The sequence below is a fragment of the Vidua macroura genome, chromosome 18, assembly GCF_024509145.1.
Source record: "Vidua macroura isolate BioBank_ID:100142 chromosome 18, ASM2450914v1, whole genome shotgun sequence".
NCBI classification, from domain to species: domain Eukaryota; kingdom Metazoa; phylum Chordata; class Aves; order Passeriformes; family Viduidae; genus Vidua; species Vidua macroura.
In genome coordinates this window covers 8,931,060-8,948,531 of record NC_071588.1, presented here as the reverse complement: position 1 = coordinate 8,948,531, position 17,472 = coordinate 8,931,060, and the positions used below count along the sequence as shown (strand labels likewise).

The window sequence follows — 17,472 nt, the reverse complement described above, 5'->3', positions numbered from 1 at the left end:
GCTCCAGGGATGAGATAGTCTGCAGAGGGCTGCGGTCATCCTTCCGGAGAGAGCCGCAAGGGGCGGGCAGGTGCTGCAGAGGGTCAAACCAGCTCTGCAGCCCGCTGCCGATTGCTGCCAGGAAAGAGAGGAGCTGCTCTGGCACTCATGGTATCAAGACCGCCCTTGGAAACATGAGCCCACCAAGTGATCCCTCTTCCTACACGCCCACAGCAGGACAGCCCATATTGCCAGGAGTGGGGGAGAAGCCCAAGACTCCTGGGGCCAGAAGATGACACTCATTGCCCCATGGGACTCTTTTTTAGGTGTTCAGGCTTCTCTAGTGGTGATTTTTAGTGAGAGGGGCAAGAGCAGGGTGTGGGGCTCAGCAAAGCCCCCACAAGAAGCGAGAGCAGAGTGAGGAAGCAGTGGGATCTACAAGACATGTGGAAAGGCAATGGTGGCACCGCAGCACTGTGCCATATCCTGCTCCCACCCATCCCCATTGCACTGCTGCCTAGGGTGCATGGCTGGCTGCACTCATGGTAGGCAGGAACAACCTCCAGTTTCAACAGGAACCAGATCAAGCCTTGAAACTGACGGCCTTGCTGACGTGGTGGTGGTGGTGAGCTCACAGCTGATCCTGCAGTTTTGTGTCCTCCTCAGAGGGCAACACCATGTCCATCAGCCTGCTGCCACCGAGTCAGGAGGTGGTGAGGTCCCTGCAGACACATGTAGTCACAGCACCAAGGGCAAGAGCCACGATAAGGAGAAAAATACCACTGAAAGATAAAAACAGTTACTTAAGCTGCAACCATTGATCAATTGGTCATGGGCACAGTGCCACCCTGATGGGAACCCCCACCACGTGCACCATCAGCAAGCCCTGTGCCAGCACACAGCAGAGGTGCCAGCAGCTTCTGGAGGTAAATCCTTCACTGCCACCCAGAAGCCTGGCCAGGGACCCTGACAGACAGGGACAGTGACAAGATCAAGACTTGAGCCTCCAGAGTGTGGTTCACATCACACAGGGATGGGTGCACGAAGAGAGGCGGGCATCCAGAGAGGCAAAGGTCACAGGCAGTAAATACTCTGATCTTTGATCCTCACAGTAAGCTGTTGCTAGCCCAGGAAGAAAGCCGGGAGCGGGGCAGGGAGCGCAGCAGGGGCCGGCTCCGGCGCCGGCACAAAGGAGGCACTGTAGCCGGCAGATGCGCTCTGGCCACACGCCGCTGCACAGCCCCTTCATTCATGCCACGCTCCCACCGCCGCCGGGGTCAGCGACATCGGCCCCCCCACGGCCTGGCACGCCCGGGTCGCTGCCAGCGCACGGCCCCGCGCGTGTCTGACACGCTCCCCCGCCCAGGCGCCCTTCCAGGGGCTGAGCGCCCCGGACACGCCGTGCTGAGCACAGCTGCTCATCACTCGCTCAGAAAAACGCATTTTAAGCTGCTGAGAGCTTACAGCAGGAGGCTGCCCAGCAATGCCCTGCCACGGCACCCGAGGGTCAGCACAGACAGCTGCCTCTGGACACGTGTGTCCCCAGGTCAGGGCGGGGTGCCCCGAGAGCCGTGGCCGTGCTTCGGACAATGCATGCTGCTCCCTACAGCAGCTGTCCTGGCCGCAGGCAAGGGGCAGGAGGCCAGGGCAAGTTGTATCTGCACGGGATGTCCCAGCACCAGCAGAGCCCCACGGGGTTCCAGGCCAGACTGAGCCCCTCCAAGAGCTCGGGACATCCGGCAGCTGCTGCGGAGAGATGCGTGTGCCCCCAAGAGCAGCAGCGGGGGAAGGGCCCCAGCTGAGCCAGCACCGCCCGGCCGGAGCCGACACGGAGCTCTCTGGAGCTGTGCTGTTCAGGTCCACCGAGCGGCTGCGGTGGCAGCTGCCCTCTGCAGGCACAGGGACGGGGAGCGGAGCCCTCCCTGGCTGCACAGCGACAGCACCCACTGCAAACACTGTGAGCCCGGCGGCCCGTGGGAAAACAGGGAGCTGGGAGCCTGGACCAACCTCTCCATTCTGCAGAACCCCCTGCCCCTGGACTCAGCAGCTTCCCAGGGGTTTGGGGAGGGCAGCAGGAGTACACTGCACTTCATTTTCTTGGGTATAAACTCAAGACTTTCCTGAATTACACTAATACAGGTGAATCCCACTGGAATCTGTACATATAGGAGCTCTGGCAGACTACCTGCTCAAAGTTAAATGCATTTATTGATCTTTTCGCAAGATCACAGCTCAGAAGAGTGATTTAACAAAACCCTCCTGCACAACGCTGGGCAACCACACCGACGCAGAAATCAGGAGACATTGGAACACAACATTTCTCTTACAGAACACAATTTATTTGGCATTTGGATGAAATGTTTCTCACAGCATCTTGAAAAAAAAAAAAGAGATTAGTGCCAACCCCAAAGAAGTTAAAACAAAAACCAGTGTCACAGGGACTCAATTATTATAGTATCAAATTTTAATTCTACATGGTATTTCACAGAATATCAAAATCTTTTATACACTGCCACAGTTAAGTCCAGTCACAAACCAACTACACAGGAGAAGCCTGCAAGTGCAGCGCTGGCTAAAATTATTTTCCAGAGGAAGGTACAAAGCAGTGTCTCATTCTCTCACAGCCTCCCAGGCACCCTCAGCCCAACACACAGGGATGGTGCAGCACAGCCACCTCTGCTGGCAGCAGCCCTGACCCACTCAACACTCGAGGGGCACATACGAGAAAATTAAAGCTATGTGGTACTGTAGCAGGCAGGCAATGCTGACTGTTATTAGGGGGAAGCGCATCTTCATCACTGAAAGCGTCTAGTCCAAGGAAACACCTATTTCACTTGGGACTGGAGAACATGAGAAGCAAACATGAACTTTGATTCACCTCCTCTGCTCTCAACTGCTCTAATTTTACGGTCCAGCTCCCAACTTGCAAGGGAAACTTAAAAGAAATTTCTGCATATTACATGTTCCTTAGCTAGGGAGAAAAAAGACATTTCAGCAACTGAAAAAAGGAGATGCACATTATGGATTGTACGAGGCAACATTAAAACATCAGTGTTCTGCCACTGAGAAGTCACATCTGAAAAATAAAAACATCTTTAAGTACCAGGTTCAAATTCATTTAACATGAGATGCGAAAGGAATGGCAATAATTACTGGTCACAAAAAACATTTTCTTCGCAAGTACTGAAAGAGGCCATCACCCCATGGCACCTGTGGAGGCACAGCACCCACTGACTGTAAGATTCAGCCTTCAGAAAAAAATGTCCACCTACTTCATTTTTCATCTAGATCAGTGTCCCGCTGTGCACAGCTAAAGGAACAGTCTGAAGCTCAAACTAAACAGGACTGAACAGTACACAGACAAACTCCTTGCACAGCTGAATGATAGTGCTGATCCTGCACAACAGAACCCACTGCCCCTGTAACATTTTAACTCTAAATTCTCCCAGTACAGAGCCAGAGGCTGCTGTGGGACTGTGGATGGGCATCACTGACAAATCAGAGTGTCTGGAGCTGCTCTTAGGGAACAGCAGAGGCCTCAATATGGCACCACAGTAGGGGGAAGCTGAGGAGCAGCTTCGTCTGAGGCCACAGTGGGACAAGATCAGCCCGGCACAGAACCAAGCACTGGGACATGACAACAACTGTGGTCAAGGGCATCCTGAGAAAAACACACCCTGGGCTCACACAGGCTGCTGGAAACCACGTGGCAATGCCACCTCCCTGCAGGGGCTGCAGGGAAATTCAGGATGCACCAGCTGTTAAGAAGAACATCCAGAGATGTGAATGGCAGTGGGGAAAAAATCAATGCAGAAAGTAACTCCAAAGATCTCATCAACTGAGTGGCAATCAAACCAGAGAGGTTTTCCTTGGGCAAGCACCAACTCTGTCATCAGCCCTCAGGACAAACTGCCCACCAGTCACCTTGCCAAGGGCAAGGAAGGTTTGCTGAGGAGTCCACTGCTGTCAAGAAAACTTAACTCTTCCCCAGTTGGTCCAGCAGTCTGAATAGCTGGGACATTTTCTGCTACAAAGGCTCTTACTCCAAGAGAAAGTATTCAGTGTGAAAAAGCTACATTAAAGGGGGGTGGGGGTGGGGAATGACAATTTTATTGCCAAATAAAATTTTATTGCTCACTGAGAGGTAAATGAGCTGTACTTAGTGAGCTGCTCCATTCAAGGCAGAATTTCCCTTGTTTACATTTAAGATGAAGAAGGATAGGGGGAAAAAGACAAAATAGCAGCCTCCTGCCAATATACAAGTGGGAAAGGCTCAGAAGCAATAGGGAAAATATCACACTGAGGCTTCTACAAAGAAGCCTCCATTTGGAATAGCTACAACCAGGAGCCACAATGAAGTTGCCAGTTGTAACAGAGCTTATTTGCAAATAAAATTCACCACAGAACCAAAAGTAAAATACAAAAATATTGAACAGATTCCCGCAGTGTTAGGAGAAGTGTGAGGTAAGGTATCTGTTCACCTCAGCCACAAAATACAGCTTCAGAGACTGAATCAAGCCAAAAGGCCTTTTCTTATTGCGCTAGGATACTACAAAGAACAAATATTCCATCTGGCTTCAAAAGAAATAGGAAATTTTCTACTTTGCACTGCTAACAAAGTATTTTTCAGGAACAGATTGTAGTAGCATAGACTTTGCATCCTATTTAAGTGTACACTATCACAGCCTGTCCTACAAGAGAGTGTAGCCAGCTCGAGAGAAGTATTAACCCTAGAGCCTAATTTCTATCTCAGTGCTTAGCTTCACCTAGCTGGACGCAGCACAAAGGTTACTGACTACAGTATGTATAGATATATATATATGTGTGTGTATATATATATATATATATCACCACCCAGATACACACGCACGCGCATTCGTACCTATAAAACTAAAGAAAAATCAGTACATACAATGTATAAAACGTATGAATGTGCTCAAAAATGCACAAAACCCGCTTTATTTTCATACTTCAGAAATGCTCGATAATTTGTATGCATGGTTCTGACTACTGCTATCCATCCACTTCATTAGACCAGGACTTGGAACTCGGAGGAGGCCTCGGTCAGAGATCCCACAGGGTGGAGAACTGCTCCTCTCGTTTCGTAGCGCTGCTGCTGGAGCCAGGCACAGCAGAGAGCAGGATGGGGTGGTGGAACAGCTCCAGGCAGAGAGGCTTCCTACCAGTGCTTCCTCCCACTCGTGTGCCAGCAGCGCTCCCCAGAACTGTGATTCACGCTCTCCAGTGGAGTCAGGGCTGTTTGCAAGTGTCTGGTGTCAAGACACCAGATACGACCTCGATAACGAAACTCACAGTTTTCTGTGCAAAACGAGTTGAACTGTCAAGACCAATCCCCAAGTACAGTATAAGCCTATAGGCAAGACAGGGAATAGAAAGCAGCAGCATATTCCATGGGGAAAGAGTCAGCTGCACTGGGAAACCACAACAGTGGGTTAGGATTTGTCATACAAGTACGATTTCTCATCATTACTAGAAAAATAGATCACATACACACCCCCATGCAGTGCTTTCTTCCTGTCCCTCTAGGCTTGTACCCTTCATAAGGTAACAGGAGACCACTCACAAGAGGCATTCTTTACAAATTCCTTAAAATTCATCTCATCTGCTGACTGTTACAGTAAATCAAGGAGAAGCAGAGGCAATGGGAGTATGGGAGAAAAAGGTAAACTATTTGTACACTGAAATCTAAACTTAAATTTAAAATTGCCTGTGAAGATTATTTTATACTCATTATCAAAACCAACACTGCTTGACTTTGGGTATTGTGAGGGATTGAATGAATCTTTGCCATCTGTAAATTAACTTAGCTTAAAAGAGTTCAATACGAGGGGGAAATTTAAGTTGACATATCAGACTGAAGCAAACTGCTTTATTGATTTAAGTACACTGACCTCATTATAACCCCTCTTGGGACCTGGATAAATGGCTTGGGGGACGCAGGGGAAATCTCTAGAACAGGGCTGGCTATTTATGGGACTGAGATAAGGAACAGGTGTCCAATTAGAATTAAACATCACCTATAGTACATGTTGATCACCAGTTTTAAGTGGTGTTTGTAGAACTGTAAAGAAGTGAAATGAAGGGGAGGGAACACACATGCTAAATATAGCATGCAATAACAAAAGCAAGAACAGTGATCTTGTATCCAGGCCAATTTTGTGCAACCGTTCACTGTAAAGAAGTTAAACCAGAAAGAAAATACCTCAGTCTTACTTATGGGATTAGAACAAACTGGAGTTTCATACAGTGAACTCAGGCTGCATCAAAGTTAATTGCTCCCCATCTCTGCCCTAAAGTACTTCCTAACACACGTGACAGTTCTACCAAAGGGACATCACACAGACCCAGTTTTCTTCATGGGCCAGAAGTTTATCCAACAATATGAGGTTTTGCAGCTACCTACAACAAACAATTGTAATTGCAAATCCCAGTTGTCTCAGTACCCATTTGCTGCATATTGCGTACACCATTCCTGCTCCAGTTCCTCTGGTGCTCTGATCATTGCAGACCAAAACCCCAAGTGTTTTACACAGTGTAACTCTCGATGGCATGTGTCCCACTCCATAGAACAGGCCCCCAGCCCCCTCTGCTGCAGCTCCATCTTCTCTGCTTGAACAGTGATTGCCCCCACCCTTCTTTTCCATTGTCTGTTTCCTGGGTTCAGTGGTATCCAGACAAATCCAAGCAGCTTTCTTCTGATGTAGATTCTGATTCCTCTCATGTTAAGGAAAAAAAACCAACCCAAACTACCCATACTTCTCACCTCCTCAGAAGTCAAAGGAATTCTCTGCTGTCCTTTCCATAGCCAATGGAAAAAAAGAGCAGTTGTACAATCCATATTTACAGGACAAATTGATTAGTGAATGAATAACGACAGCCAAAAAATGAGAGGCACGATCCTAATCTAGAACATAAAAGCAGTGTTTGAAAAACAAAGTGGAGATTCCTTCTGAAGTTCAAGCCACGGATTAGTGTTTGTCTGTGCAAACAATTGCTAAAACTCTGAGCGGTGCTGGGCGTTTCACTCCTTTATACAATGGTGTTGAGGGAACAGTGGCTGTGGCAGCTGCCTGTCAAAGTTTCTGCTGGGGTGTTTTCATTTATGGGTGTGTCAGGAGGGACAAGAAAGGTGCTGCTGTCAGCAGAGTCTTCCAGCTCTACTGGAGAAGGACCAACTGAGGGAGGAAGTGATCCCTCTGTCAGCTGTGAGGATACATCACAGTTTCCTAGTGATGGAGGACTGCTTTGCACAGCCTGAGAAAGAACTCCATCTGCAAAGGACAAAAAACCAAGCAGAATCAGAACGTGAAGTTTACCATTGCATGTTCCCAAACAGATTTATGATCCATATTTCTGGGAGCTCTAAGTTTTGCCTGGTTTTGAGCTAATGCACAACAAGATGAGACTGCAAAAGAGGAAAATTGTGTAACAAAAATAAAACTTTGACATATAAATAAGATGCTTGCACTAATCAGGCTCACTTATCTTGTGAAATATGCTGCTATAAAATCCCAAATTTGAATGATTTCTACAGTATGTGAATATCACAGCTGCAAAACTGAAGAGCACTGGGTGAATCATTAGACAGTGGTATTTTTGGTCAATTTTTTGGGGGGTGTGGGTGGGAGAAGCAGGGAGGAGAGAAGAGGCTGGATACATTTTATCCAGAATCTCTTGTACTTGACATTTGTTCTACTTAACTCTATCAAACTATCTTCAAAAGGCCAAAAATGGTAGCAGCACAGTAGAAGAAAGGTAACCAGCTAATCCATCCAAGGTTAGGCTCAAAAATAGGTAAGGTTTAAGAGGTAAACTGCTTACAGATTGGATTCCACTGCTAATTTAGGTGATTCAAAAAACCTTTGAGAAAAACCAAGCTTAAGGACACATTTTAACAAAAGACTTTTCCATCACAGAAATTGCAGATTTTTTGGTAAAATGTCTTTTCCTGTCACAATTGCTAAAACACACGATTATAGCTTAAAAAAATTCCATCTTCTAGCCAAAATGAAAAAGTGGGAGAAAAGAGAAATTATTGCCTGCGTACCTGGAGTGGAACAAAGGATGCTGTCTGGATTGACAGAAGCCTCATAAGGAGGAGGTGGGTCATCAGGATGTTGAATATCTGGGTACTTGTAAGCAGTATAGGGTGGAGGGGGATCGTGAAAATGAAATGCTCCACCTTCCCCATCGTCTGAAAGATGCAGTGGAGTAAGGCCAGTTCCAAAACCATCGGGACCGTAATCAAAACCAGGCATCCTGCGGCCCAAGTTGAAATGGTGCACTATTTCAAGAGAAGGAAAAGGAGTAAGTGACTTTATCTCGCGCTGTCTTCTTCAGTTTAAGTCAGATCTCAACACTTTTTTCCACTTTTCACACCCCAGGGACTCAGGTCTCCTGGAGACCTAGAAAAGTCTACATAACCCATCCAAGTCAACTTGCTGCAATTACACAATACCCAGGCCCACCTGCTCCCAGTCTGTTTGTCCTGCATCACATCTAAATTTGACTCTAACCTCTTCAAACTATGGACTATTGTTCACACAGAAGATATTTCAGATTTGGAGCACATATGAACAAAAATATTCTTCCATTATCTACAAAAGTTCAAGTTTGAAGACCCCACCAAGACACAGGTCTTGTGCCCACAGGCACAGGCAAGCAAGACGATGACTTTTCTCCCCTTTACATACAGCAACGTGTCAATATCCAGCACAAGGAGAGAGCTGATACTCACAATTCGCTCCAATCAAAGACTCGATGCGCTCTCTCCGCCGCTGGCGCAGCCGGTGGACCATGAAGAGCAGCAGAGAGAGGATGAGGAAGGAGGAGATGCAGCTCACGATCAGGCGCATTCCACTGGCCATTGAGTCAAACAGGCTGTTGCCATCTGTTCATAAAACATATAAAAACAGCCTGTTATTTTTGTTCAAGATTCATTTTTCTTGATGTTCTTCTGTCAGTAACTGAGAGATAAACGTAGAGTGGAGATTAATTAGCCTGGTTTAACACTTCTCCATATTTCAAATATACATGAATCATCAGGTGATTTATCTTTTTACTGCAAGAAAATCTGAAAGTTTCTAAGAATATCTTCCTCAGGAAAAGGGACAAAACATTGAAGGCTTCGGGCCTCCAAAATTGGAAAAAAGAAAGTTTAGTGGCATTTTGCACATCCACTTGTTTCCCCTGCATGGCTGATCGTATTATACTGAAGAGGAAAAGGCTTGAGAACTGGCATATCTATACACTACATAACTTCTGAACATCCTAACCCTTCCACTTCCAATTTAAAAATCTCTGAACATTGTCACTGTCACCCAGATGTGGCCATCTAAATTCCACATGTCACCAGTACACTGGTTAGCACCACTAAGTGATAGGAACACAGTAATCATCACTCAGGAACTGAAGAGATTAAGGTGAATGGGAATTAAACCTTTTTCTAGAGTCATACCAAAAGCAAGTAGCAGAACAAGAAACAGACCCAGGAGCTCAGAACTTGGAGAGCTCTATCTCATTGCTAGCCAGACCCAGACAGGGAAGGCTGTTGTGAACAAATTACCACTGTATTCCCAGCACCTGGCAAAAGAGGCATTAATTTTTCACAATTCAACTAATCCCACTTGGTTATGCCACACACACACAGGTACTCTACACAAACTAAAATGACCTAAAGATGATATACTGTGTTCTTTGCACTACCTTCCCATTAAAGACTTCTCAATGAGAAACACACCCAGGTTAAGGGTGGGTAAGAAACAGATGAGGTGGTCTCACAACGTGGTCACCTGCTGCTGCAGGACACAAACAGTAGCAGGGATGGCCCCTCTTCCCCGTCACTGCAGGAGCACTTCCAGAGGAGCCAGCCAGATCCTGGCCACCTCTCCCACACCCACTTGAGTTGCAAGAGCTCACTCCACACTTTTCCTTTCACTAACAGCAACTGAAGTTTTATCAAAGATTCCTCATAAAAGAAGGCTTTTAGCCTCACAAAAATTTTAAGTATTAGTTTGCTACACATGCTAGTAACAGAAAAATCCACCTAATTTGTATCGTTGCAGTACATGGCTAACAGGCTGGCATTTATTATGTAACGCCTTCTTGGCAAGAAGAAATTCATTTAATAGTGCACTACACATAAGGCTCGAACATTACACCCTCTCAGATCCGGCTGTGCAGCACAAAAGCCTGGGTGCTGTCAAACCCTTTAGCAACTACCACTGACAGAGCTTCAGCTGATGCAGTCACACACCTCCCAGCCAGCACAGCCTCCTGAACACCACAGACCTGCCCCTGCTCCTCCTCCATCTTACGGCGGTGCCGACTATCCGCAGACTATTCTGATCACTGCAGAATATTCAAGGCTGTCAGTAACACTGACAGTAAAATATACACATAGGTGCAGAGGCCCAGAGAAGCTGACTTTAGTTGTGGGATGGATTCTGGTGGTGCATCCCCCCTCTGCAGGCTGCACTATGATCTGAGAAATGCTCATTAGACCTCAGCCTTGATGAGCTGCACTTGGACTAAGCCCTCTTGAGCTTATCAGAAACACTGTCAGTTCCCAGGAACTAACAGGTGTCTAAAGAACATTTGTTTTTTAATGAACAGCCTTGGAAACTTATTTTTCTTGCCTGAAAAACAACTCACTTGGAGTGGTATTTTTGTTATTGCACCTTCAAAGAAAGTTACTGACTCAAACTGTAGCCAGGATGGAAAATTACTACAACTAGAGCCCATTCTCTTGTGACCCTATAAACAGGAGTCCAAAGTGGGATCCTTTTGACCTCTCAATTCCCAGATAAGGGGCTCATGTGTAGGTCTCAAACACCAACAATCAGGTGGCTGTGGAGCCAGCCAAGGACTGTTAGTAATAACAGATGAGAATTGTTGTTAATAACCAAGGACTATTGGTATTAACATGCCATGAGAAAGAACAAGATTTGTCTGGAGAAGGGAGCCAGGTGGAGATAGGGCAGCATTTTTCTGTGAGAAAGAACCACATCACAGTACAGTGCAGGTGCAAAAATGTGTGGCAGAAAGTAGGCATGGACTCTAGGGTGGGATTGAGACCACCAAAGACACCTGAAGCCCACATAAATACAAAATTAATTATTTCAGAAAACATGTTTTTACCCTCAGTATAGTAGTGCCCTATAACTGCACCAGTTCAGTCACTAGAAAAGCTTCAGCACATCAGTTCTTTCCAAGTATTTTATTTCTTCTGCTACCTTTTCACAGTTGCAGGTCTGTCTAAACAAGAGCCACAACAGAAAAATTATTTTCTACCACTACATGGAGCAGCAGTAGACAGACTACCTTGGTTTCAAAATCTTCCTTTGCTATTTATCTTTGGCTAAATGAGAAGCATCTTTTAAGTGAGTATAGCTGTGATTGTTCAGCTTACTCCTACCACTGAAAAATTCCCCTACTACCAAGTCCTTGAGTAATATTTGTTACCACTTGTAATCATTGCTCACCCACTCACGCTGCAAGAGCCGATTACCTGCCAACACAACAGCAGGATTTATTTCCCCCAGGTCTCTCCTTGGGTGATTAATTTACTTACTGCTGATTAGTAAACTGTTTTCTTTCCTTTGCAACAAAGCTTAGGGAAGATACATGAAAGAATTGGACAAAGATAAATACATGCTGATTAAAGAAAGTAATTCATTAATTTCTGTCATCTGGAATAGTCATTTATAACCACCCAGAAGGAAAACTGAAATGTTTAATTTAAATTTTTCAGTGTTTATCACTAGCTGAAGTAACGTCATGATGAAAGAAGCTGCATGATTGCTTGATAATTCCTCTTTAAAAAACTAAGTTACTAAAAAATCCACCAGAACACTTCAAGCAAGAGTATAATGAAAGAGTCTCATTTAGCATCAATACAGAAGAGCTTAAGTATGAGAAAGGATGTGGTAAAATACACTCTTCAAATCAGTATTCATGAAATAGTTAAGACCACAGCAATGAGCAAGGATTAAGGAACATGACATGAGGTTATCCCAGGTCATCTTATCCTGTCTGCTGGATGATGCTTTGCTGACACTGTTCCTGCAGATAAAAAAGTGAAGCCTAAGTCTTAACTCAGCTGATAAGAGTGGGAGGAAGACTCCTGCTTTTTCCCCACTCCTTCACTGCAGACCTGCCACACTAGCTGCAAACATCTGTTAAGCTTAACCCGCAGAACAAATGTGACACAAGGAGAGACAGTGGACTTTAATGATTAATCTCTATAGTTAGGACCACTAAGACTGCAAATTTGGAAGCCAATAAGCACCCATTTATTTGTAACAGATTGAAATAGAAGCCTCTGATGGAAGAGTTGGCCTTCTGTGTTTTCCACAGGAGTTCAGAAGAACAGTTTCTTAATGCACTCAGATAAGATTAGGTTATTTTAAAATACAAAAAAACTCAGTATCACAGAATGGCTGAGATTAAAGGGAACATCCTGAGATCATACAGTCCAACCCTTGTTCAAACAGCACCAGCTAGAGCAAGCTGTGCAGGACAAAGTCCAATCAGGCACTGAGTATCTGCACAGAAGGCATTTCCACAATCTCCTCCAGTATCTGGCCACTCTCACAGTAAACTCCAAGGAAGCTACATTTCTTTTCTGTACAGAAAAATAACCTCCCCAAAATCTGCACCCCAAAACAGTGACTGCCAAACAGTTCAAAGTCAACTTCATTGACTTCATCGATCCAAAACAAAAACCTGCACTGATATGCCAAATCCAATAACCAAGGCTGTACATCCTCACTAGTACTGAAACTATGTAATTTTAAAACTCTGCTTCCCATGTGATCCCTGCATGAAAATTTCCAGACACATAAATATGCTCATGACCAGAAAAATATGCTTAATTAGTACTCAAGAGAAAAGTGTTTTGTTTTCATGACAACTTAACGTGACAAAGGAAATGTACCAGATGCTCTACTAAAAACCCACAGTATTGTCCCTCTCCAAACTGAACTACTGCTTCTCCTTTCTAAGTAGCATCATGGATAATTCATTTTTACCAGCCACAGCCTGAAGTGTTTCCCATGATTTGAGACCCTTCCCCGTGGGGTGGTTGTACCCAGCAATGTAGAGGCACTGCAAGGATGTGTTGTTTCAAACAAAGCTATGCCCAAAGATACCCAAGCTGAGCACTCAACTAATTTTGACTGACAAAACTGTAGCAATAGAGTCTTACCTGGGTCTAAGCAGGTAAATTTGCAGCACTCCTTAGGGTCCTTGAGGTACTGCTGACACCCCTGGGGCCGCTCACACAGGGCAGCCACACACATCTCAGGCTCACCGTTGTGACACGTGCAGCTCAAACAGGGATCATTCCCTTTGGGAGTGAAATAGTAGCCTTCATCGACAATGTTGTCTTTGATATCAACACAAGTCTGGCCTAGAACAGAAAGGCACATCAATATCCATGGAATTCAGCTTCGTTTGTTGTGTTAAGTGATTTGTAAACATAAACAGACCACCAGTTAAAATCCAGGTCTTCACATTAAAGAACTTTGAAAAGGGATCTCCAGGGAGTGGAAAGGGTAATGGATGGTCTCCAGGGACACAGACACCATTTTCAGCTCATTGAAAAGGTGAGTTTTAGGTATTTAATGGAACTGACACACTTCCAAGCATCCTCTCCAAGAGAGAGGAAAGCAAGTGGTCTGAGAAGCTTAACCTTCACTGCCAAAGCCTGCTGCAGCTCCCTTCCTCTTTCCTGGTATTAGGAAAAGCTGGATCTTTTCTAGACCAAACTTGAAGGCATTTGAACAGGCCAGGACTTAAAAAGGGAGCCAGGCAATAGTACTTCCACTGTCCTAGCAGCATCCTGATCCCTGCCCAGCAGGGGAAGCTTAGCTGCCTTTTGCCCACTGACCTAAAAGCAAGTGCCAAAACCAGAGAGAGAAAACAGTGCTGGGAGCTGGCAGCTGGAATGACTGCTCAGGGAGGATGGCCTGTCCCCTCCACCCCATGCACAGGTCAGCTGCTGGGGTCCACACGAAGGTAAGACTGGAAGAAACCTGAGCAGGTCTCCAGCTCAATCTCTGATCAAAGCAGGGTCAGCCATGACATCCCAATGGGTTGTTCAGGGTTTTATCTAATCTGGTCATAAAAACCTCTGAGGACAGAGGCTGCACAGCTTCCCTGGCAGTCAGTTGCACCACATAGATCAGGTAATGTTTAAGATTGACCTGATTATACTGCAAATACCTCTGTTGGTATCAAGGCTTTTGGAGTACAGCAATGCAAGACACAGAACAAAAGCCTTTTTTTTCACTTTAAGTCAGGGAGTTCCACTTGTCTTTCCCTTCTAGGTCTAATAATTAGCTACAAAGAATTTAGTAGCATTTGCTATAATCTAAAATAAGTGTTTCCTCATTTTAATGTGAAATTAATAACTTAAGAGCAATGTTTACTAATAAGGTATTTAAAAAAACCAAAACAACTTTTTTTGCCCAAGTTTGTTTTGGAGCTGATACTGCTGCCTAATGATTTTTTAGTACAACTCTGTACTGTGTGACAGCCACACATTATGATGCTCTTATTTATTAAAATCAAGCAGAAATATAACTCCACCCTTTTTTTTTCCTAATTCACTGGGCAAAAATTAGAAAGGGTAATGAAACAATTTCCAGGTACTTATTATATGCATATTTAAACACACAGTACAGATAACACTGAACTGAACCCAACTTACTCCTTTTGCAGAGGAATGAAGATTTCTCATAGCAGTTTTCAGCATACCAGCTGTGTAAACCGTGGTGCCGGAGGGTAGGAAGAAGGAAACACTGGAGCTGGGCACAAAGAACGTTTTCCTTTTCAGTCATAGCCGAACGAAAGATAGGGTCAGGGGGTAAAAACACTTCTGAAGAGCCTGGAACAAGATACATTGGCATTAGCAGCCTGTGGGCATGTAAAGTTTTAGAGAGGCTCTGTAACATCACTCATTTCATGCACACCAACTCCAATACAAAGAGTCCTCCAGCACCAGCTCCCATTAGCAATGCTGCTCTGGGGGAAGACAAACAGCTGGGAGGGAAGGGGTGACTCACACAGAAAAGAGGCTGCTGTTTTCAAAGTACTGGGTAATTCTGTCACTCTGAACCAGAAGTGATACTCCAACATCTCCACAAGTGCTGCTTCAGAGAGCCCCATGGGGTTTGCCTGACAATAGTTATACACCTCCTCAAACCACGCTGAGTTTGGTCACAGTTGCTACCAGTGGAGCAAGAACCCACACAGCAATCTTGTGCCTGGCACTCCATGCACCCACCAGTGCTTCTAAGGATGTGCATCCACCTGTGCAGCCCTCGCAGAGCTGTTCCATGTTTGGGGGAATGCACTACAGCATCCACAGTCTGGTCCTTTCAACTCATGAAACAACATCCTGATGGGCTCCAAACAGTGCAAGAGGTGTTGAGGGCATTTTCTGGAGGGCTTATGTTCCACATGTCACAACAATAAATTAAAATTTTCAAGCTTTAGAACCCTAAATCACTTTTCAAACAGGTATTAGAAATTAAGAGTCTGCATCAATACAAGCCTAAGAAAAGTTTTTCACAAACTAATAAATGTTACTATGTAACCTTTACTTCGTGGAAGTATCTCTTTATTAAATATAAAGCTTGAAAACAGAAGATTATATGTTATTGAGGAGGTTTAAATTCATATCATGCATCAAATTAAATAAAACAAATTAAATTAAATTAAATTAAATTAAATTTATTTTCCGTAATTCATGCCGCCCTGTTGTGACCTGTCAGCAGATGGCAGTGCAGTCAGCTTTCCAAAGAGCAAGGAAAGGTCCTCTTAAGGAGAATCTTTTTATTCATGTGTCAAAGGAAGTATTTTTCAAGACCCAACTGTTTAAAAATTCTGATCATAATTATGTGTCTGTACCTAAAGGAAAGTTTTCCTTCCAGATTATCCACAGATACTGAAAACTATGCTTGAGAAAAAACCTATCCAGATTAGTTTTCAAATGCTACACTGGAATTCACAGTGCTGATGCTTAAAAAACACCTTTGTTAAAAATTTTCCATTACCTAAACCAGTACAGGAATTAAACAGGCAAGTGTACACATAACAGTTCATATTATGACTTTAATCTCTCGACTGAATTAGGTAATAATAAAAAGTGTAGAAACATAGCTTTGCATTTTCAGCAGAGGGAGCTACTTGTTTTGTAATTGAAAGGGTTTAGCCAGTGACACCCATCAAATTAATGTTCAGTTTTTCACATAAAATGAGATATATTTCTGGGATTACACAAATTCTGATATGGTTAAAGTAAACTACCTGAAATACATTAAAAAGAAAAAAATATGTGTAAATTCTGCAAAATTCATGTGTGTTGTTTTAGTATACAAAGTTCTACCAATTTTAAAAAAGCTAAAACCTCCAAACATGCTACACTACTCTGCAAATACTAGAACCAGGAATCAGCAGTTCATCTAAACATTCACCACGAAGAATGAGAAATTACAGAGTAGTTTCCTTTCTCTTATTTAATCAAGGTGAAAGCCCAAATAAACTGACACATGTTATTTCCATGCCAGCATTAAAACCCGTAAAACTTCTTAAACTTTAAAATAAGATGTGTGTTGAGTATTAAACTCTTCCACTTCTACCCTGTGAAGCGAAGCAGTTCTATATTCTAGTTCTATACTATTCTATAGTTCTATACTATTTCAACACTACCAGTGCAAGAAGTCATGTTGTTCTTGCAAATCATATTCATGCTTTAATACAGTTTTCATGGGCACTGAACTAAGCAGCAATTTGAGAAACCCACCTTTATAAGCTACTTCCCAGTGACCTTCCAGAGAGTGATTTCGGTTGGTGATCACATACTGATATCCCACCCAGAACCTGCAAAACAAATTAAGTTACATTCTAAAGATACAGGCCAAAAACACAGTAACAAATTAAATTACACAGAACCTTCTAATGTCTTCATATGTAAAAGCTAATTTTCAAAATATTCTGATGACTTTTTCCTTATCTTTCCGGCCCATACACTGTCAATGTAGAGAGACTACAGCTGAGGAACAGAGGAAAATACTTGATAAAACACTTAGTAGTTTTCTAGGTTTACAAAGTATAACTGACTGTGTCCTTTATTTCTACTCATAAGCAGCACCTTATTCTGTTGTCATGGCAGCACTTCAGTATCTCAAACCCAAAAATCACACAGCAGCATCCAGAAGTCAAGTATTTCTGGACATAAACAACTTAGGTCAGACTGTTCTGGATCAAACCATTTAACTCTCCGGAGACAGAAACACACCATTACTCAGCCACTCCTGGTGATTTGTCACAGCAGCCCAGGAGTGACAAAACACCCATACACAGAAAAATAAGGAATTGTCTGTTGTGAACTAACAGAATGAAATATCTAAAACCACCCAAACACAGTTGCTGCAACTCAAAATGCCTTTTTACTTCATTCCTATC

At 44.0% G+C, this 17,472-nt stretch overlaps 1 protein-coding gene across 2 annotated transcripts in view; it reads right to left on the bottom strand.

Moving 5' to 3' along the window:
- Window positions 1-2,296: 2,296 nt before the first annotated feature.
- DGCR2 (DiGeorge syndrome critical region gene 2) overlaps window positions 2,297-17,472 on the bottom strand; it is a 45,214-nt gene continuing 30,038 nt past the window's right edge. For both annotated transcript variants that reach the window (XM_053993492.1, XM_053993493.1), the window contains exons 5-10: window positions 16,811-16,887; window positions 14,714-14,890; window positions 13,208-13,411; window positions 8,738-8,890; window positions 8,048-8,284; window positions 2,297-7,271 (exon numbers count right to left, since the gene is read on the bottom strand). In XM_053993492.1, the coding sequence (XP_053849467.1) occupies window positions 7,030-7,271; window positions 8,048-8,284; window positions 8,738-8,890; window positions 13,208-13,411; window positions 14,714-14,890; window positions 16,811-16,887 (1,090 nt within the window). In that variant the 3' untranslated portion in view covers window positions 2,297-7,029. The remainder of the gene's footprint in view (window positions 7,272-8,047; window positions 8,285-8,737; window positions 8,891-13,207; window positions 13,412-14,713; window positions 14,891-16,810; window positions 16,888-17,472) is intronic.